At 42.7% G+C, this 25,400-nt stretch overlaps 1 protein-coding gene across 6 annotated transcripts in view; it reads left to right on the forward strand.

Moving 5' to 3' along the window:
- Positions 1-20,823, forward strand: part of sptbn4b (spectrin, beta, non-erythrocytic 4b) — a 95,226-nt gene extending 74,403 nt beyond the window's left edge. For 2 of the 6 annotated variants that reach the window (XM_086262326.1, XM_086262324.1), the window contains exons 26-43: positions 933-1,196; positions 5,477-5,701; positions 5,924-6,013; positions 6,242-6,520; positions 6,756-6,886; positions 7,461-7,665; positions 7,890-8,135; positions 8,401-8,535; positions 10,078-10,322; positions 10,552-10,690; positions 11,273-11,357; positions 11,477-11,673; positions 11,803-12,821; positions 12,952-13,012; positions 13,176-13,432; positions 17,875-18,045; positions 18,890-18,932; positions 19,082-20,823. In XM_086262326.1, coding sequence (XP_086118452.1) covers positions 933-1,196; positions 5,477-5,701; positions 5,924-6,013; positions 6,242-6,520; positions 6,756-6,886; positions 7,461-7,665; positions 7,890-8,135; positions 8,401-8,535; positions 10,078-10,322; positions 10,552-10,690; positions 11,273-11,357; positions 11,477-11,673; positions 11,803-12,821; positions 12,952-13,012; positions 13,176-13,432; positions 17,875-18,045; positions 18,890-18,932; positions 19,082-19,417 — 4,128 coding nt within the window. In that variant the 3' untranslated portion in view covers positions 19,418-20,823. Of the gene's footprint in view, positions 1-932; positions 1,197-5,476; positions 5,702-5,923; positions 6,014-6,241; positions 6,521-6,755; positions 6,887-7,460; positions 7,666-7,889; positions 8,136-8,400; positions 8,536-10,077; positions 10,323-10,551; positions 10,691-11,272; positions 11,358-11,476; positions 11,674-11,802; positions 12,822-12,951; positions 13,013-13,175; positions 17,813-17,874; positions 18,046-18,889; positions 18,933-19,081 lie in introns of those variants that run through there. The other 4 variants (XM_086262325.1, XR_015124744.1, XR_015124745.1 and 1 more) reach the window with 4 other exon arrangements.
- Positions 20,824-25,400: the final 4,577 nt, after the last annotated feature.

A 25,400-nucleotide genomic window follows, 5' to 3' on the forward strand; every position in this document is an offset into this window, starting at 1 on the left:
ACGTTTTGTATTTTATATATTATTTTTTACACGTTATTACGTCACATCTCCATGTAATGATTATGATTATTATTTTTTCTTGTTTACTAGTATTTTCTCAATTTATTGTGCAGTCTCTAAATGTCTGTCCAAAGCTTCCAAAAATGACTTATAAAACCCAGAAACAGCTAGAAATGTATGAAATTAAGAGTTAAGACGCTAAAGAGTGTGATATTTCTATTAAAAATATTTAAAATTGTTACTATTTAATTTTCTGGTGGTTGAATACTAAATTGGTATACTAATGACTTTTTCATTTTCAATGCTTTAGGTTCATAGTTTCGTTTATTTATGTACAACGTCATTGATATCCTACACTGCACAGATTTTCAACCACGCTTTTATTGTGAAAAGTGGATTAGAGATCAATAATTATTTTTATTACAAATAGAGAAATCGACCCCACTTTCATAAAGCTATTTTAATGTCCGCTTGACATAAACTTTTAGATTTAGATTTATGAGTGCAATCTCCATAAACATTTTAGATTTTTGCTTAAATAAAATTTGCATAGCGGTGCAGACCAAGTGATCTGCATGAAAACGATATATTCTCAGAGATTTTACGTTTATGTTGGTACTCCCCAGGTGCTAATTAGAGATGTCGATTCACTGATTGATGTGTTAATTAAACTACATAATGGCCTTGTTATCATAATAGGTTGTGTGTTTTTAATGCCTTTGTGATTATGAAGTGTCATTTTGTAGCTTAATTGCCTTTTGTTTTCAGTAGTAAATGTTCTATTTGCACATTTGCCTCTGATCTACGTGTACTCTGGGCTAATTATACATTTTCGGTATGTTAATGAATAATCCTTTCGCATTAAGACATAAAAGGTCTTAATTTTCTCCCCCGTCTCCCTCTGTGTTCCCCCTCATTTCCTGTCCATCCAGGAGGGCCAGCAACTGATCCAGGAGAAGCCGGAGCTCAGCCCGGTGGTGCGGAAGAAGCTGGAGGAGATCAGGGAGTGCTGGCAGGATCTGGAGAGCACCACTCAGGCAAAAGCCCGCCAGCTTTTTGAAGCCAACAAGGCCGACCTGCTGGTGCAGAGTTACGAAAGCCTCGACCAGAGACTGGGCCAGCTCGAGGGTCAACTGGCCTACGTCGACCAGGGACAGGACCTCACCACCGTCAACAAGCAGCTCAAAAAACTGCATGTACGTAACATTCAAGTGGTTTTTGGCACATTGCTGCAGCCATTTCACCCACAGATGCGTTCCTCTAACCTCTGAAGTGGCTTAAGTTATGATTTCTTTGTACAAAGATGCTTTTTCTGTTTCATCTGTCAGGTAGTGAGTTCTTGGTTTCCAGAGTTTAGACTTTTATTGAATTTTAACCTGATAATAATAAATATTTAACTGTAAATGAACTGAAAATCAAATTAACTGAGGTTTATCCTTATATAACTGTATTCTTGGGTGGATTTTTTGGGGAGTTTTGGGGTTTTTTCTTAGTTTTTCCGTAGTTTTAGCCCAGTTTTGCCCTAAACTGTTAACGTAATTCTGCATCTTTGCTTCCTTGCATGTTGAACCATCTCAGAGTGAATCACTGTTTACGTTATTGTCGCTACACAGAGATGGCCTCAGCTCATTAATATTCAAACAAAACCTCATGTTTGAAAATGACTAACAGCAACATTTCTCGCTGCGCCTGCACAGCTTTCTGTTTGCTTTCCATCTCATTTTAGCAAAGTCAGCTTCTCATAAGTTCGCGCCAGCATTAATCTTTAATTTGCGCTGATGGTTTTTGGACACAACGTAAGCCGTCAGTGTTCGTGCAAACCAGGTGAGCTTTAACACAAGTCTCATCCCAAGATCATTTTACAAATACAGACGGTGACAAGTTTTTAATATTTTCACATATAGTTGCCAGTATCATGCTGATTGTTCTGCCTGGTTAAAGGCTGATTGTTTGTGACTTATTGGACTCAATCTGTGTTTGTCGCGTATTTGGTTATTTTGTTATAATTTATTTATGGCACACACTAGCATTAAGGTCATAATTAATCTTCATTTATCTTAATTTTAAACACTAGACATCTGGTTCATGTATAATTCTATCAGAGTGAGAGATAAGCCCTCTGTAGTGGGAAAACTGATGTTTTATTGAGTAAAAATAGTAATCTGTGCTTATTCATAAACATGGCATCTGTGAGTGGATGCAGCTAGTGCTTATTTATTTGTAAGCACAATATACTCTAACTTTAGTAAGTTTCAATGTTCAGTTGACCCCTGTTACGTTTATTAGTACTAGTATCACTGTAGCTGTTTACTCCAGGTATTTTTAAATATTTGAAGAACGGTGTAGCACATCTTTTTCATAAGGCAAGTCAGAAAGGCAAACAGATCCAGTGTTGCAGCAGACGTCCACACACGGTTTACCATGAAGAAAGTGAAATTACTCTGGTCATGTGTTGCTGTGTGAGAAGTGAGTTGCAGGACAGAGAAACTAGCCTCAAAGCATCAGCTTTTAATGCTGTTGATGCAAAAGCTAAAGTCCAGAAGAATCCAAAATAAAGAGCAGGCTTTAAATGTCCAGAAAACATTAGAATTTCAGGAATATTAGAAGTTCAGGAACATGGAACAAGGGTACAGATCTCTTAATCGGAGCTGACTCTGGTCTTCTCACCATTCTCGTCCTTTTAGATCTGAGCTCAGCCTTTGACACCATTTCTCACTCTGTCCTTCTAAGCAGACTTTCCTCTCTCGGCATCTCTGACACACCCCTCGCCTGGTTTCAATCATATCTCCTCGACCGTTCCCAGTTTATTCAACTAAGATCATTCCGCTCTCGTCTATTCCCCGTCACCTCTGGTGTACCCCAAGGCTCAGTTTTAGGCCCTCTTCTCTTTATAATATACATCCTCCCTCTAGGTACCATCTTCCGCAAATTTGATCTTCAGTTTCACTGTTTTGCTGATGACACCCAGTTATATCTCTCTTGCAAACCTGATTCCTCCCTCCCACCTTCTTCCCTTACAGAATGTCTATCCGAGTTAAAATCCTGGTTTACCTCTAATTTTCTAAAGCTCAATGAGGATAAAACTGAGATCCTCCTTATTGGCACCAAATCCAACCTTTTGAAGGCAAACCATTTCTCACTCACCATCGATAACTCCACAGTTCTCCCTTCTCCTCAGGTTAAGAGCCTTGGTGTCATCCTAGACAGTTCACTTTCTTATAAATCTCACATCAATAACCTCACCCGTTCTGCCTACTTCCATCTACGTAACATTAACAGATTGCTTCCTTCTCTTTCCACCCAGTCTACGTCCATTCTTGCCCACAGTCTTGTTACCTCCCGTATTGACTACTGCAATTCTCTTCTGCATGGTCTCCCCCAAAAATCCCTCCATAAGCTTCAACTGGTTCAGAACTCTGCTGCTCGCATTATCACCAGAACCCCTCCTACCAGCACATCACCCCTGTTCTTCAGGAACTTCACTGGCTCCCTGTGAAATTCCGGATAATTTTCAAACTTCTTCTGCTCACCTTCAAGGCCCTTCATAACCTCGCTCCTTCTTACCTTTCTGACCTGTTAACCACCACTTGTTCTGCCCGTTCACTTCGTTCTTCTTCTTCTGTCCAGCTTGCTGTACCTTCCTTCCGCCTCACCACCATGGGAAGCAGAGCTTTCAGCTGCTCTGCTCCCAGGTTGTGGAATTCTCTGCCCCCTGAAATAAGAAATATTGGTTCTCTCCCCCAGTTTAAATCCCAACTCAAAACTCATCTGTTCAAATCTGCATATTCACTGTGAATCCACTGTTTGTTCATTTTATCTTGTGCTTTATTTTATTGTTCTTATTCTGCCATTGTTTTACTAAGTGTTTTATCCTATTGTAAAGTGTCCTTGGGTGACTTGAAAGGTGCTCATAAATAAAATTTATTATTATTATTATTATTATTATTACAGCAATGAGGGACCACTCGACAAAGCACAAGAGGAGACTCAAACAGTACACAGTACATAATACAATACATAGAATACAATACAATACACTGAAGGGCGATTTGGCCAGAGTGGAGACACCTGTGTGGAGTGGAGACACACCATCATAATCAGTATTTATTGGAGCTTAATACTGGGAACAAGAGACGTGAGACTACCAAAATAAAACAGGTTGAGCACAGGCATGACACAGGGCAAAGCTGTACGCAAAAAATAAACAACCTAAGCATCGCCACGAGGATCATTAATAATAAACAAAACCCAAGAAACCAAAACGCTTGGTCAATGAACCAGGACCCAGGTGATATTTGGAACATCGCAAATAAATAGATTTGTGCAAGTCAGACAGTTTACGGGTCTCTGTTACAGCACTGGACTCATTTTTATTCACATTTGTGGACTGGTCGATAGATCTAGTAAAAAAAAAAAGCCTGTTGCATGCATGACAGTTTGCATAGAGAACAAATTGCTGAACGTTCATCAGATCAAGGTTAAAGCTTTGCATGTGTCCTCCTTTATCTTACACTGGGCCTGGGTGAAGCGCCTCTGTTCATCTAGTCACTGAAGAAAAACTGTTGTAGCTCCTTTCCCCTCCCTTTAGGATAGGAACTGCAAATGGGGTCAGCAACCTGTTAACCATATTAGAGATATTCCCTCATACAAAACCAAGAGTGAAAGAAAACTGAGTGTTTAGAAAAGTCTGGAGCCTGAGCTTCTTAAATAGCTGGGTTACTAGTTTGATGAATATGCATTTCTTTCTTTTTTTGGTCTGTCACCTCAATAAAAGAATCCAAATTTGGGCACACTTGCATTACATCTGCCAGTCAACGTGTGATCTTGGGATGTAACTCGCAATTTGCCCTCCAGCCGTGGTGGTTTGGGCAAGGCGGGAACTCGTTTATACAGCAGGTTCGACCCGGGCTGACGCACAGATTCATCCATTCATTGCTTCATCATTTCACCAGACATCTCTCGCTCTCCTCTCCCACAGCATGCCGCTTACAGCTTCCTTTAACAGGCCGCCATTAGCACTGCTTTACCACATCATCATAACTCCACTACCCAGCATCCATCCTGGCAAGGGGTACAGTAACCTTCACTACACTTCATGTCTGTTAACCACCTGTTCTTGTGCTGTTTTGGGTTATCCTCAGTCTCATCTTATCCATCTGTTGCTTAATACATATAAATCTACTGAATTTATTACAGTTTTTAAAAAGATGTTTTATAAACTTTGACGTGGTAAGTTAAAAAGTTAAATAAAATCAGTATTACAGGGAATAAAACAACTACATTAAAGTGAAAAAAACTAAAATCATGTAAACTTTGTTTCCTGCCACACTCTTTTCATCTCACTCATGTCATTTTTATCTTCTCTCACATGATGACATGTTTCTTCCATCCAGTTTCTCTTGTCTCCTCTCTCCTGCCTCAGTTACATTCTTCTGCCCGGTAACTACACTCACCCTCTCCTCTTCCTCCTCCTCAGACCCTGGAGACCCAGATGGAGGAATGGTATAAGGAGGTAGGGCAGCTTCAGGTGCAGGCATCCTCCATCCCGCAGCAGACGCAGGTCAAGGAGACGGTTGCAGAGCGACAGGCCACCGTGGAGGCCAGGATGGTGCGTTTGATCGAGCCGCTGAAGGAGAGGCGACGCATCCTGCTGGCGTCCAAGGAAGTTCATCAAGTTGGGCGAGACCTGGAGGATGAGATTGTGAGCTGACAACACAACCAGATTCACACTCACTACACAAAACACAGGAGTCGTGTTATTGCATGTTCTAATTTTGTTATTGTTACTTTTTTATCTATTTGTAATTGAGGTGAAATATACCAGGCTTCTCTTTAATCTGTACATGAGGTGTGGACATGCATGTTCACATATTCATACATGTACAAATATTCATTTCTTTTCGTCATACCATTGCGGTTGAAGTTGTGGGTCCAGGAACGCCTCCCGATGGCCATGTCTCAGGAGCACGGCTCTACTCTGCAGGCTGTGCAGCAGCTAATGAAGAAGAACCAGGTAAGAAAACCTGAATAGCTGCTAATTAAACTGCAGCCTTAGCCTGAAACCTTAACAGAGGTCCCGTTCCTCTTCACGATAGACCCCCTGCACCCTAAAGCTTTAAACGCAGAGCTCAAGTCACTAAATAACTGATGACTTGTGATAAAGATAATGTCCAGCCTCTGAGTTCTGATCCATCCGTTTACACTCTCAACATCTAAATAGCTCTTTCTGCCTGTGCTGTAGAATCTTCAGAGGGAGCTGCAGAGCCACAGGAGCAGAATTGATGATGTCCTGGAGAGGGCGGGGATCATTGGCTCCATACGCAGCCCTGAGGCAGACTGCATCAGGGCAGGTCACGACCAGCTGTCCCAGCTGTGGGCTCTGCTTTGGGCCGAGACTGAGAGGAGGCAGCTGGTCCTGGATGCCATGTACCAGGCCCAGCAGTACTACTTCGATACAGCCGAGGTCGAGGCCTGGCTGAGTGAGCAGGAGTTGCACATGATGAATGAGGAGAAGGGAAAGGTAAAATTATTTGTCTGAAATATTTATCATTGAAGTAAAAAAAAAAACTCTTTAAAATCACAGGAGCCGTCTTACACACACAGTTCTCTGCAGAATATGCGATTGTCATCTGAATATGTGATACTGTGTTTGTTGGACTCTAATGTGAGCAGGATTTTTTACATGCAGTTTTATTCTGTGTGTGTATACTGAAATTAAAGTGTCATTTCTCGTGTGTTCTTCCTCCTCCTGCCAGGATGAGCAGAGCACGCTGCAGCTGCTGAAGAAGCATTTGGTCCTAGAACAGACCATCGAAGACTACGCTGAGACCATCGGCCTACTTTCACAGCAGTGCCGGCAGCTGCTGGAGATGGGACATCCAGACTGGTGAGCAGTTAAACACATGCACAAAATCTGACAGAAATTTCTGTCACAACATCTTAAATACAGAAAAGCACCGAATCTCTGGATTATAAAAGGTTTTTCATCATTCACTTCAGTTGTATTTTTATAGCAGTATTTCACAACAAGAGCTTTGTGTTATGAGGTAAAGAAACCTGAGAAAGAAAACCAACCTTAAAACGATCGTCTCTGTTGAAGGGGAGAAAGATTTCTGTTATAACAGGAAGGAGGAGGCTCGGGGGCAGTCGTCTGCTGCCACCGTGTGGAGGTGTGAGAGGAAAGCAGAGAAAAGACAGACACAATCAGCAAAAAGTAGACGTTAATGACTTGCAGTAATGGAATAAAACCACGTGGGGAAAGAAAAAGAGGAGAGTGGGGAAGCACTAACTGATGGCGAGATCCTGATCCATAAATAATCCGAAAGGAAAGTTTAAATCCTAATCCTGAAAGTAGAAGCGATGTCTGTCTCTCGAGCTGGGGGAGCAGTTACTGCTACACTCCTCCTAGCTTTTTTTTTTTTTTGTGCCTTACCTTACACTCTTCCTCCTCTCTTCCACAGCGAACAGATCAGCAAGCGTCAGTCACAGATAGACCGTCTGTACGTGTCTCTGAAGGACCTGGTGGAGGAGAGGAAGAGCCGTCTGGAGCAGCAGTACTGGCTGTACCAGCTCAACAGGGAGGTGGATGAGTTGGAGCAGTGGATCGCTCAGAGGGAGGTGGTCGCCAGCTCGCCTGAACTGGGTCAAGACTATGAGCATGTCACAGTAAGTGTGTCGACAGATGGCCTCTGCACATGAATAATAGATTCAGGTAACAGATTTTATTACCTGAAATTTAAATATTACAAGTAAAATCTCAAAAGGGGTTTCATTTGATTGTAATGTCTAATTATGTTCTTTATTTGACTTGAATGAATGAATGAATGAATGAATACATTAAAATTAGCAGACCGATTTGCTGCAGTAAATAAAACATGCCACACTTCCAGGTCCTACAGGAGAAGTTTACAGAGTTTGCGTCAGAAACGGGCAGCGTGGGCCAGGAGCGAGTGACAGCCGTCAATCAGATGGTGGATGAGCTCATCGACTACGGCCACTCAGAAGCAGCCACCATCGCCGAATGGAAGGACGGAGTGAACGAAGCCTGGGCCGACCTGCTGGAGCTCATGGAGACCCGCGGTCAGATGCTCGCTGCTTCACACCAGCTGCACAAATTCTTCTTCGACTGCAGAGAGGTAAGAGGAGCAAAGCCAAGACGGGCCACAAATTAAACCAAAGGACACACACACACACATATAATGCTGGATATGATAAAGAGCAGATTCATTTAATTTAATTTCACACTTTTATCTTCTTTTATGTCGGGTCACCACAGTGTACATTGGCCTTCGTGATGAGAACAGCTTGAAAAAGAAAGAAAATAGGAAAAATGTAAATCAGGTGCCGATAGAGCATTTCTGCCCTACAAACAGGCAAAATTTCTCCACTGCCTTTTTTCAGGTTTTAGCCCAGATTGATGACAAACATCGAAGGTTGCCAGAGGTTCGGGCTCGGCAGGGCAGCACTTCCAACACCAGCACCCTGCAGAGACTCCTGCACACCTTCGAGCAGGACATTCAGCTGCTTGTCACACAGGTACAGCTGCACATCGATCAACAGACCCTCCTCTAATCTTCATTTAAGGAAAAATTAAAGGAGAATGAAAGGAAGAAGATTGATATTATCTATATTTGGTCTGCAGGAATCTTTATAGAAACTTATTTAGTGATTTTTTTTATTTGTAAATCCATAACAGATGCAATATGGCGAGTAGCTGTCAGGGGCTGGGTCTCTGAACCAGCGTTTTGTCTTATTTTTGTATTGTTTTCTTATGTTTACATTGTGCTCTGTTCATGAAATTCTGAAATTATATTAAGTGTTTGCTTTGTTATCGTCTTGAGTTGCAGTATAGTTTAGGTCCTTTTACGTCGCCTTAGTTATGAGTCTGTCCCAGTTTTCTGTGTCATGTATTTTCTGTCTGTGTGTTTTCATGTTGCTCATGTCATGTCCACGTTTCCTGTTTTATTTTGAAAGAGTTTTGTGTTCTTGGTTTTTTACGTTTAGTTTTACTCTCCCCTTTGTCATTATGTCTCATTCTAGTCAACTGTGTCCTCGTGTGTCTCCTCTTCCCCTCATCACCTCATGTGTGTATTAAAGTCCTCTGTCTCCCTTTGTTCATTGTCGCATCGTCTGTGTTACCTTCCCTACCCGTTGTCACAGTTTCCCAGTCAAGTCATAGTTGTTATCTTGTCTCGTCATAGTATAAAGTCACAGTGAGAGTCATAGTTTCCCAGGTTATGTTCAGGTTTTTCCTCACTTTAGCCATGTTGTATTTTCGTGAGTTTTCAGCCCTAAATAAAGGCTTGCTTTTCGTTATGTCCAGTTTTTGTCTCCTCGCCTCTGTCTGCAATTGGGTCCTCTACTCTCTCCACATGGTCTGCCCCGGCAGCCCGTGACAGTAGCTAACAGCCAGTTGTGCTACTGACTGCAAACAGTTTAAATGTGAAAGGAATAACATCTGGAATTTGAAAAAAAATTAATCATTAGCATTGACTGTTAATATTGATTACAAAAGTGTAAATCATTTTTTGCATGCTATTTTAGAAGTTACCTGGCTAACTGAGTAATCCTAATTGGTGCAGTGACCCCCCATGTGGATTTAAAAAGTAAAGAATATCAGTATATCAGAAACTGAATCCAGAAATGATAGACTTTAATGCATTTTTATAACCAATAAAAAACACTGAACTGAACTAAATTATGTGAATTTGTTTAAATTAAATCAAATTCACATAAAATCTATTTCATTGGATAGTAAAGTTTTTGGTTCTTTGTGAGTCTGCCATTTTCATGGCAACACCATCTTCTTACTCTGCATTTAATTTTGCTTGATCTAGTCTCTGTCGTGCACCTGGGCAGCAGGAACAGTGCTACTCAAGAAAGATGCAAAAGCACAGATGTTCTGTGCCTACTCAGGTGACAGAGCCTGCACCACTTGGCCCTGACGAAACACAGCTGTCTTGGCAGCTGTGTTTCGTGCGTCACTCGGAAAACAAACTCTCTCTTTCCTTTTTTCAATTCTGTTTCGTCCCTGTTCAGTTGAGCTGTTTACTAAAGCTTGCCTTCACGCTCTGCCAGGTGCGTCAGCTGCAAGAGAGCGCAGCCCAGCTGAGGACGGTGTACGCTGGCGAGAAGGCCGAAGCCATCGCGTGCCGTGAGCACGAAGTGATGCAGTGCTGGAAAGAGCTGCTAACATCCTGCGAAGAGTGTCGGGTGCAGATCACCACAGAGACTGACAAGCTGAGGTTCTTCGGCATGGTCCGAGATCAGATCATGTGGATGGACTCGATCATCTGTCAGATAGGGACAGGAGAGAAGCCTAGGTATCTACAATACCTTCTACATATGCATGTGGCACCCTGCATAGCAGCCTCAATATCTGTTCACCACATGCACTGTTTAAGATCAAACTCATTTATTTTCTTTTAAAAAAAATGTACATATGAAATATCATTTTGCTTTTTATGGTTCATTACAATAGCATGTGATGGTCAGCATTCGTGGGCATAGTGAAAGTCTTCAGTGAGTTCAGGTTCTGTGTGGTTCCTGCAGGGACGTGTCCTCAGTAGAGGTGCTGATGAACTATCACCAGAGTCTTAAGAGTGAAGTAGAGGCTCGCAGTCAGAGCATCCTGGAGTGTATTGAGATGGGAAAAACCCTGCTGGCGGCTAGAAACCCTGCAGCTGAAGAGGTGAGATGAGTAAACATGATAAAGACTGTCACTTTAAGTCCAATTTAAACACGGATATCTAAACCTCAGTTTGTTTATAACTTTGAAGACTCTGGTTGAGTGGGCTCACGAGTCGATTAGCCTCCTCTGCAGAGTCATATTGCTAGTTTTAGGCTCTACTAGAGGGGCTTTACATGATTCACTAAAATCACCCTTGTTTTTCGTGCTGGGGCTTGGTGCAGCTTCTCAATTCATCCTGTATCTCTGTTATAGCTCCTCCCCCTTTAAGGAAAAATTGTTCTAATTGGCTGCCTCTTGCAAACAGAAGGTTTGACCAGCAAGGATGTGCCTGCTATACAATGAAACTAAGTGTGGAAAACCAAATGAAGCCTGAGCTTTTTCCTCTTAATGATTACACTGATCTCACTGCACCCATGTGACAGTATATGCATGACAGAAAACTTTAGAGATGCATGTTAAGAAACATAAGGTTTTATATTTTATGTGTGAGAAGGAATTGATTCCCTATAATATTTCAATTTTTTCTGAGCATCCATAGAGCTAAACAGACCCATGATGTAATTGTGATATCTTTATTCTCAGATCAAAGAGAAGCTGGACAAAGTGATCGCTAAGGAGCGTGAGCTGTCTGAGAAGTGGGACAAGCACTGGGAAGTCCTGCAGCAATGTGAGTGGATGCAATGGCTTAAAAAGTAAAAAAGACAGGGATGTGCAGGAATCTGGCATTTAGAAGTAAATTAAGATGCTTTCTCTCTTTTTTGGTGTTCTTATTTGTCCTGTTTGCAGTGTTGGAGGTTCACCAGTTTGCCCAGGAGGCGGTGGTGGCAGAGGCATGGCTGACTGCTCAGGAGCCGTTTATCAACAGCAACGAGCTTGGAGGGAGCGTAGATGAGGTGGAACAGCTGATTCGTCGACATGAAGCCTTCCGCAAAGCAGCTGCCACCTGGGAAGAGCGATTCAGCTCACTGCGGCGGCTCACCACGGTATTATCATCATCCTCACTGTGCAAATATGTCCTCAGTTTAGACAAACTCAGTAGCACGTTCCAAACATGCTCAAATTGTTGATGAAGACTTGGTAGTTTCATCTCTGGTTCTGTTTTCTTTCTGCAGGTAGAAAAGCTAAAAGCAGAGCAAAGTAAACTGCCCCCAACTCCCCTCCTGGGTCGTAAAGTCTTCCTGGATCCCCAAGATGCCTCACATAGTCCACCCACTCTCCCCCGCCTCCCAGTCTCCCCCGTCATGAGGCAGACTATATATGAACAGAACGAAGCCAGCTCTCCTCCATCTCCCTCGCCGGCCACCCCAACACCTTCTCCGTCATCTGCAGTTCGGCGCCTGGGATCAACAGTCGCCAACTACACCCCTGTGATGAACGGCTCCAGCTACCGAAACACTCTGGATGTCCGGGATGGAGGCGTAGTGGGTGTGGCTGCAGGTCTAGGCCGCCCGGCTGCATCCTCGATTGCATCTATAGCCACAGCAGCGATGCTAGTGTCAGCCAACCAGGCACGAGAAAGTGCCAGCACAGCAAGGGAACAGACAGCAAAGGTGATGAGTCACCTGCATCCGGCACAAGCGGCGAGGGAAATTGAGGCAAAATCCTCCCCGTATCTCCGGCAACCCAAAATCAAACACTTAGATGATGCTGTGACGCCTCTGATTGTGGCCAGCCGGCTGGAGAAGGCAAGAGAGCGGGGGAGGGAGAGAGATATGATGATGGGGACAGAGAGAGCAGAGGTAGCAGTGATGGCCGAGGTGGTGCTTCAGGAGCCGAGCCGGGAGCGTCTGCACAGCGAGCCCACCAGAGGGCCTCGAGGATCCAGGACTGACCCTTTGGGCCACGCTGAGCCTCAGGGCCAGACACACACTTATCACCACAGGATAGAACGGCAGCTGTCCAGCGAGCAGCTAATCCAGGCGCGCAGGGATGAGCTGCCTCAAGAGGTGTGGAGGGAACAGGCTGAGAGGCGGGAGAGACGGACGTTGGAGAGGCAAACTTCCAGCGAACACGAAGGTCACGGGGGCCACGAGGGCCGGCGGAGAGAGAGGGACAGGCACCGGCTGGAGAGACAGGAATCCAGTGAGCACGACACAGGGAAGGAGCAATCAGACAGACGCTCAGCAGGAGGGTGAGACTGAGAGTACTGCAGTGCATTTTAATCTGGATGTGGATATTTATGCAGAAAAGAAGTGAATGTTATTGTAGTCAATTTTGGAGTTGAATCAATTGTGATGTGAACAGTAGGTATTTTTCCACAGAGACAAGAGGTCCACCATGGCAGAGATCGTAGAGCAGCTACAAGAAAGAGAAGCAGCGCAGGTCTGGGTTTAGTCTTTATAAATAAAGAGTGGGATATTTGGGGGCGTTTAGGGGTTAATTCTAAGTTTTGACCAAACTTCCTAAAAAGAGAAAACTGGGATAAGTAATAACGTTTTTCACTTTTGAGCCATAACTCAAATTCATCGCCTCTCCCAACCCTTAGGCCCGCGGTGAGGTGCCCCGACTGCCTAATGGGATACCAGAAAAGTCTTCCCGTCCCGACCGCCCTCGAGCTCGGGACAGACCCAAACCACGACGCCGGCCACGACCCAAAGAGCCCGGGGAAACGACGCGGCGGTCCAGATCTGCACCAGCCCAGAGCAGCCCGATCGTCCCCCAACCGCCCACACATACGGCACACCACGAGGGCTTCCTTTTCCGCAAGCTGGACATTGAGAGCCTGAAGAAGAGCACCAATAGGTGGGTGTTCAGGGTCATAATGATACCTGATACCTGATAGGAGTTATAGAGAAGGAGGATGGACAGTGATGTCATGAGTATCAAACTTTAGGGATTCCAGTTAATCAATTCAAAGCTATTTATGTTCCACAGGGGTTATTGAGGTGCAGAAAAAATGATTGTTTCATCGACTTATTCTTAAATATTAGTTTGAACAAAGCATTTCCAGCCCTCTAAGTACCACTTTCTCATGACACTGCTGCTTCCTCCATTTAATAATTCAACAGGAGTGACAGAGGCATGACTTTAGCATGTTGAGCTAACAGGCTAACACACGGACATGTTGAACAGATGCATGACACACACAGGCTCACAGGTTGATTCCATCGTGTGTTCAACATGAAAATACTCAGAAGAGCTTTGGCGTTTCTCAGGAAATCTTACCTTTTTATATTTTTATTGAGATGAAGTTTGAATTTTTACCTTTTTCTCTGACATAAAAAAGTTCTAGACTGTCTTGTGTTTGTATGTGGTGGAAAGAAGGAGGTAGTCACAGTTTGTGGTGTTGCCTGTGCCTGGCAGTGGGAGATTACAGCTGTTTAGGGCTGGGCGATATATCGAGTTTTTAACCTGTCAGCACGCGCATGCAACCTCTGCTTGCTCCTAAGGTTTTCCTGCCGTGAGGAGAAGTCATGTTAGTGTTGCCAAACAATGAATAATAAAATAAAAACTGAAGGAGTTATTTAACTAAAGGTTAAAAATGTGAGACAAATCAAAGCTTCTTAGTTCATGCAATAAAATGTTCTTTTCAGAACCTCAAAAACAGGGTTTTTACCTTTTTGAGGCCAAACTGAGCTACAGCTTTAGAATAATCACACAGCTACACTAACAAATTAATTTAGGTAGCAGTAGATGTTTTGCAAGGTAAATAACTGTTTTGGTCATTGCAGCTGGGTAAAGAGTAGTAGTTCTTTGCTGGAAACATCTGTCTGAAGGCAGGTATAGCTTAGTGTAATAGATTAAGATCCCCATTAGCTGCAGCAACACAGCAGCTATTCTCCCTGGGGTTGGAAATATAGTGGTGAAAATGTATTAACCTCCTAAGACCCGAACTCTTCCACAGTATGCATTTTTAATTTCTATTTGATATTTGGGCATATTGGGGCCCAATGAATGTAAAAACAAAGAATTACAAGATTTTTTTTTTTTACCTTATTTTTGTTTTTAAGAAAAATAAGAGCCACATATCAGGATATTTGTTTAAAATTTTGATAGAGCAGTAGTAGTATAATGTCCTCGTAAGTGGATATCAGGACCATGTAGAGCAAAATTGACTATTTTGGTCTAAATAACCCAAAATGTGATGTCCACATATGTGGACGCCAGGTCCTAGGAGGTTAAATATACCCAGTGTTGGGAAGGTTACTTTTAAAATGTATTCCACTACAGATTACAGAATACATGCCCCAAAATGTATTTTGTAACGTATTCCGTTACATTACTCAATGAGAGTAACGTATTCTGAATACTTAATATATTATCATACTTTTTACAACTACATGAATGTACTATTGCTGTGTGGTTTATTACTATTACTGCAGGTTACTCTCCATACCAATACTAACTAGATGTTTCAATCTTAATATAAATGAGTAACAGTAGGGTGGACGTTAGGTAAGGCTGCACTTTTAGCAGCGATCTCGTATTAAAACTATTCCGCGTGTATATAAAACAGGTTTGCGGCTCCGAACACTCTGCCTATTGCCTTTATATTAAATAATTTTTGAACAATAATTTTTAAAAATATTTCTTCATGTCATTATGCGGGCCTCAAGTAGAGCTGACATGGGCCGCAGGATTGAGACACAGACATTAGAGCCTCCTAATGCGTGTTTTGTTTGGGTTTCCGCCAGCGTGGAATTACCAGAAATAGAGAGGGCATAGCCGAACATATGAAACAGGAGAAGACCGCTGTGTAATTTCTTTATTTCAACAAAGTAACTGTATTCTGAATACCACCTTTTTAAATGGTAACTGTAACGGATTACAGTTACTCATATTTTGTATTTTAATACGTAACGCAGGTACATGTATTCCGTTACTCCCCAACGCTGAATATACCATATAAACTAACTTTGGCTCTTTTACATTTTGCTGATGACCATGTCCGACATGGTTTGTAAATGCATTTTATACTGATAAGTCTGCACATGTAGTGAAGGACCTGAAGGCTTACTACATTTCTGCTATAAAGATCTTCGTTCATAGCAGATACTGAGATATCGCCCAGTCCTCCAGTTGTTAATTTGTACTGAAGAGTAAGAAAATCAGTGATGAGTACATGAAGCAGGAAAAGGATTCACTAATGTAAATCTTATGTCAGCCTCTGAATATATTATGTCTGTCAGTGCTGATTATTAGGATGTAATTAGAGCACTTTATTAGATCAGAGGCCTGCAGGATTCCCACCGCATGTGAAAACTTCATGCATGACGCTTACGATGCCTCCTGATCTAACGCGAGCCCACAGAATAAAACACAGGAGACTGACTGACTGGCTGAGGAATGCTGTGGGATGGAGCTGCTGGTCAAACACACACACTTATGCACACAGCCTGCCCTCCACTGATGACCACCCTGCTTCTTCCAGAGAGACACCAGCAAGAAAGTCTCTCTCTGCACTGCCCCCTGATGGCTGGGCTGACCTTGCACAGCTAAAAGCTCATCCCCTCCCAGCTGTGGATGAGTCCCGCTCACGCACCTACTCAAGGCAATGGATGAGTGTGTCGTATGTACATGCCCTGTTATGTACATGGCAAGGTAAAGCACAATGTCGAATGGCTTAAATCCGGACAAGTGTGAATCTCCAAAGTGCTCCTCGTTGTTAGCGGTTGATGCCGAGAAAGAAAGCGAGGATGCATTTAGGGAAGGACTGAGATTCAACCTGTCTCTGTTACATCTCTACGCGATGAGACACTAAGTAAGTTGATGTGCACATTAATATTCTGGTACCTTGTTAGGGTATGGTGCCTGTGAAAGGTGTATGAAAGTGGACGACAAACTTCCACATCTATGCTTCGCATTAAATTGAGGTTACAGCTGTGAGCGCATTCACATGTCAAATTTCCTCTGAAAAAGTTTAAACTTCTTCCCGAGGTGTCCTGTTCATAATGTACAGGAAGAGAAAAGTAATATCTGCTACTGTAAACTAGGAAAATACATTAAAAAACCCACACCAAGGAACAGAGATATTAAAAGGAACATTTTTTTTAGCTCAAGTGTTTTTAAAGGGAACCTGTTGCGCTCATTTCCAACTCTTCCCAACAGTTTTGGCTCTTCCTTATTAACTCTTTAGTTTACCGCTCCTTTAAGCCATTTTTCTTCTGCCTTGCAAAGCAAAGCTCTGGATGTGGTTGGAGATGACCACGTCTGGGATATCTGCACTCCCCGCCATCACACAGAGCCAACAATAGAAAAACATTTCAAGAATGAACTTTTAATGGGTGTTGTGAGCAGTTCAGACATCACTTATCACTTGCACCATTGTTTTTTTTTTTGTTTTTTTTTACCCGTGTATCTACTGTTGAGTTTGAAATCAGGATATTAAGCTGCACACGGAAACTTGCTCTGAATAATACTGGCAGTACTGTGCAAATGTTTTAGTTGCTAAAAGTAAAAGGAGAATGTTTAAAATAAAATAATACAAAGTGAAGTAAACAAAAATGAAACTTCTTTTTAAGGTCTGTGGAGATTTGCCACAGATCATCTGTGGAGCCTGGCTGTCTCTTTATGTAATCTCACACTGGCTTCCACACCATCTGCTGCAGAACTCTTTGTTCTTCTTGTGGCTGAAAGTTGCCCTTAAGAACTCTGACTGTGTGTCTGGGCGACTGAAGATAAAAATATAAACAAGTTCCTGAAACTTGTGCACAGTACTGCCGATGTCAGCTATTAACTGGAATGCTGTGTGCATGTAAACACGCTCACAGAGGGAAAACGAGCATGTCTGGATTTTAAGCCGCGTTGTTGCCAAAATGGCATTTTAACCAAACTCCTCTGTCTCTTTTCTCCTCTCTTCCTCGGTGCTGCTGGCTGCTCCTCTTGTCTCCTCCAAGGTAAGTCACATGTAAGCCTCGCACACAGGTGCACACAAGCTGTACGTAGCCTTCCTCCCCATACCTCCATCCCCCCACCTCCTCCGTCTGTCTGTCCGTCCGTCTGCGTTTGTTCAGCAGTGTGTTTCCTCTTCCCTTCTTGGGGCTGCTTCATCCCGCCTACCTACCTGTCTGCTCTGGTCAGGTGAGTGAGGTGTTAGTGTAGCGACTGTGATTCTGCAGCTCTTCCTGACTCCTCCTGTCCTCCCCCACCCCTCCACCCAACCTCCTTCCACATGCTCCTCTTTTCCTCTCACCTTTCCCTCCTCTTCTTCCCCTCCCTTCCTCTCCCGCCTCCCCCCACCACAGCAGATCATGGGTCAACCTGTACTGCGTGCTGAATAAAGGGGAGCTGGGTTTCTACAAGGACGCCAAGAACACCACGACGCCCTACAACAACGAGCCGCTGCTCAACCTCTCCCACTGCCACTGCGACGTCACCAATGGCTACAAGAAGAAGAAGAACGTCTTCACGCTCAAGTAATCGGCTGTTTTCGCACTCACATGTACTGCAGACAGGCACTTTCATGCTTCACGTTAGTGTGTTTTCACTCTTTAGGGCATGGGCACATTGTAAAAATAAACAGTGTGAGTAATTTATTTGGTCATAACCACAAACCCAGATTTGATCTAGTAAACCCATTGTACATAATTCTGGTGTTCCAATAGCTAAAAACCTGCTTCTAGACAAAAAAGGTCACATTTTCTTTTAGTTTTCAAAAATATGACACTTATAATCTTTCCAAACTGAAACGAAACAACGCTTTCTTCCATTTTTTTGGCCATGAATCGTTAGCATCCTGCTGATGCATGCTGATTGGTCAGCTAAGGATTCACGATGTGATGAGCTCCCTCGATGGAACCTGTTTACAGACGATAACTAGACGTTAGAAGCGTAGTTAAACCACAGCTGAGAGTCGTGTTTAAGAAGCAGCTGGTTAAAGGTGACTGAGATCAGTAGGCTGTTTACTTCTTCTCTGAAATTAAAAAAGCAAATGCCTTAAAGTGTGTGACACCTCATAATAATTACAGAAAGATATTTTACTAAAATAGAAATCTAAAAATAGAACACATGATACAGTGAGGGTGAAACATCTTTCCAAATCTTAAAGAAGAACTTAAAGTAGTCTAAGCTACACAGACACGGGGATTTCCAAATTGATCTAAGTTGAATTTTAGTTAAGTAAAAGTCAGAGCAGTAGCAAATGACTCGCGCTTTTCCTCTTTTCCACACTGTAGTTCTGTGGCTCACAGATGGGGCCCACCCCACAGTTTGGGGACCACTGCTCTAAGGCTGAGTTTAACTCTTCTTCTCTCTTTGCAGAACGAAGGACGGCAGCGAGTTTTTGTTTCATGCAAAAGATGAGGTGAGACATTTTTTCTGTTTCCTGCACGCCTCAGAATAGTGAAAGCAGCTGTAACTGTGCATCTGCACGTCATCGAAAACCTTAAAAACATTCATGTTAACAACTGAACCGGCCAGCTGACATCTGTGCACCCCTCTCTCCCATCGCAGGACGACCTCAAAACGTGGGTGACTAATATCACCGCCAGTATTTCAGAGCACGAGGAGATTGCCAAATGGGGTCAGCCCCAACCAACTACCTCATCCACCGACGAGGGCACGCGCCGCGACGGGAGCAAGGTGGACAACAGGTCAGAGCGCGGTGGCGAGCGTTCGGACCGGGGTGACCGAATCGAGCGTGCTGAGAAGGAGAAGGAACGGGACAGAGAGAAGGAGAAGGAGAGGGATAAAGAGAAGGAGAGGGAGAGGGGCGAACGGTCGGAGAGGTCAGAACGGGCTGGGAAGTCGGACGCAAAACGATCAGAAAAGTCCAGTAAGAAAAAATGAGCTTGGACGGGAGCTGGGATTGAAGCTCACAGTATGAACTCTGGCTGGGAGGCGGGGCCATAAACTGGTTGCGAACGCCCCCCTCCTCCTCTTCGCCTCCAACACTGTCAACAGAGCAGTCGTGTTTGGATGGAAATCGAAGGTTTGACCCGGGCTCACTCATAGGACAGACGGGACGGATTTGATTTGGAGCAGGAGACACCTCCCTCGCTCTCCCCCTCTATCTCTCTCTCTCTCTCTTCTGTGTCTCTGTGAGAACGCACAGAGTCACCGACGCCCCCTGGCGGCTGTTTCGGAGAACTGCCTGAGAGCAGGGTGGCGTTTTGTGCTGCGGAGCCCCGGGCAGCGTCGCCGCGAGAGAGAGACGGGACGCGCATCACGGTCAACGGGAAGGCTGTTAGGCTGACGGCTGGTAGAGCGATAAAACGTAGCTCATGCTGTTCCATGTTTGTTTTTTCTATGAGACGAGCTCCGTCTGTATGTATTTCTCGTCTGTGTGTCCTATTTACTGTATATATCTGTCTGTAAGTCGAGACATCCTACACTACGTCTTATTACTCCTTGGAAATACAAACAGAATGAAATTATGCCAAAATGTTTTACAGACCTTCTTTTACTTTCTCCGCTGTATCCCATCTGTCTGGAGGTCTGGCCATGAAAACGTAGAAATTCTAATAGTTTTACTTGGATAACAAACTGCACTGTAAACACACGCGTGCACTTGCCCTGGATGAGTCAGCACTGATCTCCAGGTTTGTGCTGACTCTGTTTAAGAGAAGAGAAGAGTAGACGTCGGTCTTCAGAACTTTGTTACGCACACAAAAAACAAGAAGAAATGTATCAAATCAAGATCCCAGGGCATACACAGCAGTTTCCCTTCCCTTGGGTAGGATTTTATTTTAGCATTATAGATTTTCTAGTGAGCAGTAGGTGGTCAGAAGAAATAAAAAGTCTTGTTCCCAGGGGCCTCATTCATTAAAACGATTTTAAAAGTGGACCTCTTGTAGTTTTATTTATATTCTGTCATATATAGACTTTTACAGTGGTAGATAAATGCTCATATTAAACACGGGGCAGGTGGGTATTCCTAGTATGATCATTGGCCTTACCAGGTGGTGGTTTAAGTTTAAGAGGTCCACTTAAATTAATGAATAAAATAGGAAAAAATCTTTATTTTTGATATTTCTAATAAAAATGAAACCATTCATTGTCATCTGCTTGTTTTACCATCTAGATCAGTTTTTCATGATTTGGTCATAAGCACAAAATCTGCATGTTTTTAATGAATGAGGCCTTCAGGGATGAAAACAGGCCTCATCTACTCTTTTATTCTCTTACAACATCAAACTACTGGATATTCTCTTTGATTTATTATACATACAAATTTGTTTTTATACAGAGTTTAATCTGTGTGTGTGTGTGTGTGTGTGTGTGTGTGTGTGTGTGTGTGCGCGCGCTGCTGCTCTCCGCTCCCAGGGTCTCCATAGCTCTCAGGTTATTTGTGTTGGTGTGTGCTTCACACTCGTCAGTACGTTCATCCCCTCAGATGCCGCCTCAGTCTTCCGGATACAATACGTCCCATTCACAACACACATCTACACACACCCCATTCACACATTTGTACTTCTATCTTTGTGATGCTACATTCCCTCACCCCTTAATTTAACCCTGATTCTGAACCTTCAAATAAACCTTTCAGAGCGTCTTTCAAATTCAGGTCCTGGAAATATGTCCTCGCTCACAAAGATAGACTTACATCTTCGCACGCACACATAAAACCCATCAGGCTGAAAATGTTAGAGGTTATAAACGAGTCTTAAAAGTCATCAGGTGGAAATGACTGAAGCGATCAATTAAAAAAGCGAATGAGCTGACACGGCACTGACAAAATATTTCATAAGTGAGAGATTGCATGCTTTTCTTGGAGAGAAATCACTCGTCTAAAGAAGCTCGTCTTTGCAGTTTAGCATCCTTGTTACAAGTATATGTTTCATTTCATGGTAACGCACCACAATGCCATAAACAGCAGGAAATGAGAATCATCACGGTTTGGTTTATCTGGTAAATGCAGCTTTGTGAGGCACCAGCGGTGGATGGTGGCATTAATTTCCTGCCCCGTTAGATGCATGCGGGCCAGACTGCATTTAAACTTCTTTTAAAGTGCGTTATTGTCACCGCTGCTGTATGAAAACTCATTCCAGCTCTCGTGTTTCTGATGCTCTCTGTTAAAGTTCAGCTGAAATGCATTTGCATAATTGTTATTTTATTTTTAATAATTAATTATTTGCAGCTCCTGTACTGCATGTGAAACAGAAAGCTAGATAAAATAGAAAGGCCTCATTCGTAGGGCACACGTCCAAGTTAGTTTCTTGGAGCATTAGCTCCTGATGCTCCCTGATGCTGTGGGCACAGTTTCAGGATATGTGGTGCATTTTAACCCACACCTGTGGCCTAGAACCAATCAAACTATGACTTCTAAAGTGGAAATGATGCAAGAGGAAAAAAAAAAAAAAAAAAAAAATCCCCGCAGCCACAGTGGAGAACAGGAAACACAAGCGCTTGTGTTCAGCCATCGAGATAATGCTTATGTTTATCTTCTGTTTGCCAGCAGCAGCCATTCAAAAGAAATCAGGACTAAAGAGAGCATGGCCTTTTAGGGAGAAGAGCTACAACAGCTTATTTCAGACAGAAGATAAACTAAGGGGCTCCACCGGGGCTCGGTATAAATGTAAATCATGCAAAGCTACGCTGTTAGAGTCCAAGAGTAAAACTATGGAGCTGAAAATGAGCTTAACAGGTTGTCTTTTTTAAGGTGTTTTCTCTTTTTGATTAAATTTTTTGGTCAGTGCACAGTTGCTTCACAGAGCTTCGAATGCAGCCTTTTGGTGTTTTTACTTTTCAAAACACCGTCTGCCCATGGACTTTACCTGCTCTCTCACCTTTCTGCTGCATGTCACAGAGTCTGCCAGCTCATCAAAGACGCATCACTCCAATACTTACATTTTTAAAATCATAGACCAGGTTATTTTTTAACTCAAACATGAAGGACTTCACATAACTTCAGTAATATTTTACAAGAAAACATTTACATTTATTTGTAAGAAGGCTGTAAAGCCCAAGAATCCAGCTCATGTCTATATTTGCTAGGATAGAGTTCATATTTAAGGCTTGTTAAAGATATGGTTATCGGTCAGCTGATTGTGTTGGGTCTTATTTATTTATTTATTTATTTATTTTAGGTTTTCATTGCTGGATTTTAAATTCCCTCCTGACCTACAGACCTCGTTTCTGTTTCTCATAAAATTTGTCTTTAGAACTTGTAATTTATTTCATGAGAATGCCACATGAGTGCAATCATTTGCATGCATGTCAGACACAACAAACACACCAAGAGTGAAAAGAGTTCCATGTTTAAAGTGACACCGAGCCAGCTGGCTGACTGATTATGAATCCAGCATCTTAATAAACCTCCATGATTTGTTTCTGCTGATACACACAGAACAGATCGCGCAGGGTACAGCTGAACCAATAACAAGTCAAATAACTTTACACTTTGGAGAGCAGAAACATTTAGATAATATATGAAAGGTAAACATTGGGACAAATGAAAGCTCGACGGTTTGGGCGTGTGTGCCGATACCCTGCCCGTCTGTCTGTTGTGCTCACATCAGCCTCATTCTGTCGGCAGACGCGAAGTAATAAATAAAAATACCTTTTGGTTTGTTGTTAATGTATTGAAAGTGTTTTCTTTTCTGCCTGGAAATGAATGTAGATCATTGATGTTGAAAATGTTTCATGTTGGATCAGTGTTTCCTCCTGTTTACACGATCAGGGGCCAAAAAAGCCCCGAAAAATGAAACGCACTGTTTTTTAAGCGGAGGGAAACACTGGTGCAGATTCTCTGATGCCATTCAGACACTTCAGACTTTGACATGTTGCATCTTGTACACCAAAAGCACTCAGTAGTATGCAGTAATATGAAGTCTATGAGGATTGTAGAGCGGTGTGTTCAGGGATTAATGTTGCCGATGATGGTGAGGATGATGTCCGTGGTAGCAATGGAACTTTATGCAACCTTTTCTTTGCACTAGGGACGCTGGCCTGTTGCAGGGCTGAGGGCTGGTGTTCACTGGTGTTGGGGATCCAGCAGAGGGACGTCAGACCCGGACAAGTTAAAAGTTACCAAAATGAGAAGATTAAAGTATTATGAGTGACCTTTTCAGGTTCAGTCACATGCAGTTTGGCTTTGAGAAGGGCGTGAAATTCACTTTGATCTTCAAAGTTCGTGTACAGCTTATGGACATTTATGCAAGAGCTAAAACCTTTAACTGAACGAACTGCTTAATAATCAGTTCGTCGTTTTGGTGAGTGGTCCTAGAACCTTCTCAGCAGAGCCGGCCTTTTATAGAAAAATCTATAAACAAACTTTAAACAAACACTACTTTTGTTATACTACATTTTTCTTTTGACAGCACTGACTGTAATTAATATTGAAACATAAGTTCAGTGACATTACTGCAAAAATTAAACCTGGAAGAAGTCCTGTTTTCGTTCAGAAGCTAATATTTAGCGACACATAACACTGTGCTATGTACTTATTAAATAGACTGTATATAACAGATGGACTTTGCCACTAGTGAGTGAAGTTCTGATTTGAAGCCTGAAGATATTTTCAACCTTTGCCATTTTAGTTGTTTGAAACCAGATGTCACAGAAGGGGTGTGGATCTCGCTGTGAAACCAACACTGGACATACTCGGACTGGTCCCCCTTTGTGACTTTAATAATTCATAATTCACAAAAAATTTAAAAGGCATCTTGTTGTGTTGAATAAAAGTGAAAAAAAAAAGTGATTGAGCCCATAATCTAATCGGGAAAGTGAGATCACAGAGGAGTCGAGTTGAGGGACATTTTCCATGCAACTCCACCTGTTTTTATAACTACAGGAGTCGCCCTCTGCTGGCCATCAGCAAGAATGCAGGTTTAAAGCTTTGTCCATCTTTTATATGGTCTGTTTGTTACCCAACCTGGACACGCCTTTCTTTCTTTCTTTAGCTTCACTGCACTGCCCTGTTATAACTTAGGTCTTAATTCTCTATACAACCAAAAAACTACCATCATGCTTTTGCTCAAATTTCTTAAATATTTTTATTACAGGATTAACTGAATATATGAAAGTTTGTCAAAGTAACAATGATGAGGATTGTGTATTTGCTCGTCTTTTACTGACCAAACAATTAATTGTTTTAAGGGTGAAAATCACCACTAGTGTCACTGTTGATCTTGATATGTTGCCTCTGATAGGAAAACACTGATGCTTCTGTTTCCACGTCAGGAGCGGTGAAAAATTGGACCTCGTGAACACACTGCCTGAATAGAAAGTCATAAGAAAACTCGCAGACATTAAAAGGGCTCGTACACTGAAGCGAAATGTTATTTTCTCAGACACAAACGGGGACAATCAGGGCTGCTAAGTTCAGTGGATGTTCAGGTGGGACGAGAGGTTGAATTTATTGATGTTCTTTAGGGATACTCATTAGAAATGATCACTTTTATCATCACGTCATGAATAATATTATGCTTTAGTTTGGTGCTGTTGACCACCTCATTAATGTGGTGACATTTTTTTATCACCAGCCAAAGATAAAAAATAATAAATACTGAATATAAATTGGTGTTTTAGCTGATCTGCTGCCACAGCGTGTCCCCTCCCAGGAGCCCCTGAGCACCACTGTCTGTCTGCCCTCAGCCTGCCTGTCTCTCTGTATGCCTGTCTGCAACCTGCAGCCTGGAAATGTACAAATCTATTTGCTCAGAAGTATTTTCTGTAAAAACAGACGTGAAAATAATTTATCCATGGTGACACTGGGAAAACCGCCCCTTGTCTTTTTCTATGTTGAATCTTGGAGTCTGAGTCTGTCTTGAAGTGTGACTGTTTATTTGTGCCACAAGCCTAGATGAAAGTGATGTACACCTCCTGCACA

This window comes from Aulonocara sp. 'chitande type north' Nkhata Bay, linkage group LG14 (assembly GCF_057382095.1).
Source record: "Aulonocara sp. 'chitande type north' Nkhata Bay isolate Kocher_YH1m ecotype deep benthic linkage group LG14, A_spYH_male_GT1.1, whole genome shotgun sequence".
NCBI classification, from domain to species: domain Eukaryota; kingdom Metazoa; phylum Chordata; class Actinopteri; order Cichliformes; family Cichlidae; genus Aulonocara; species Aulonocara sp. 'chitande type north' Nkhata Bay.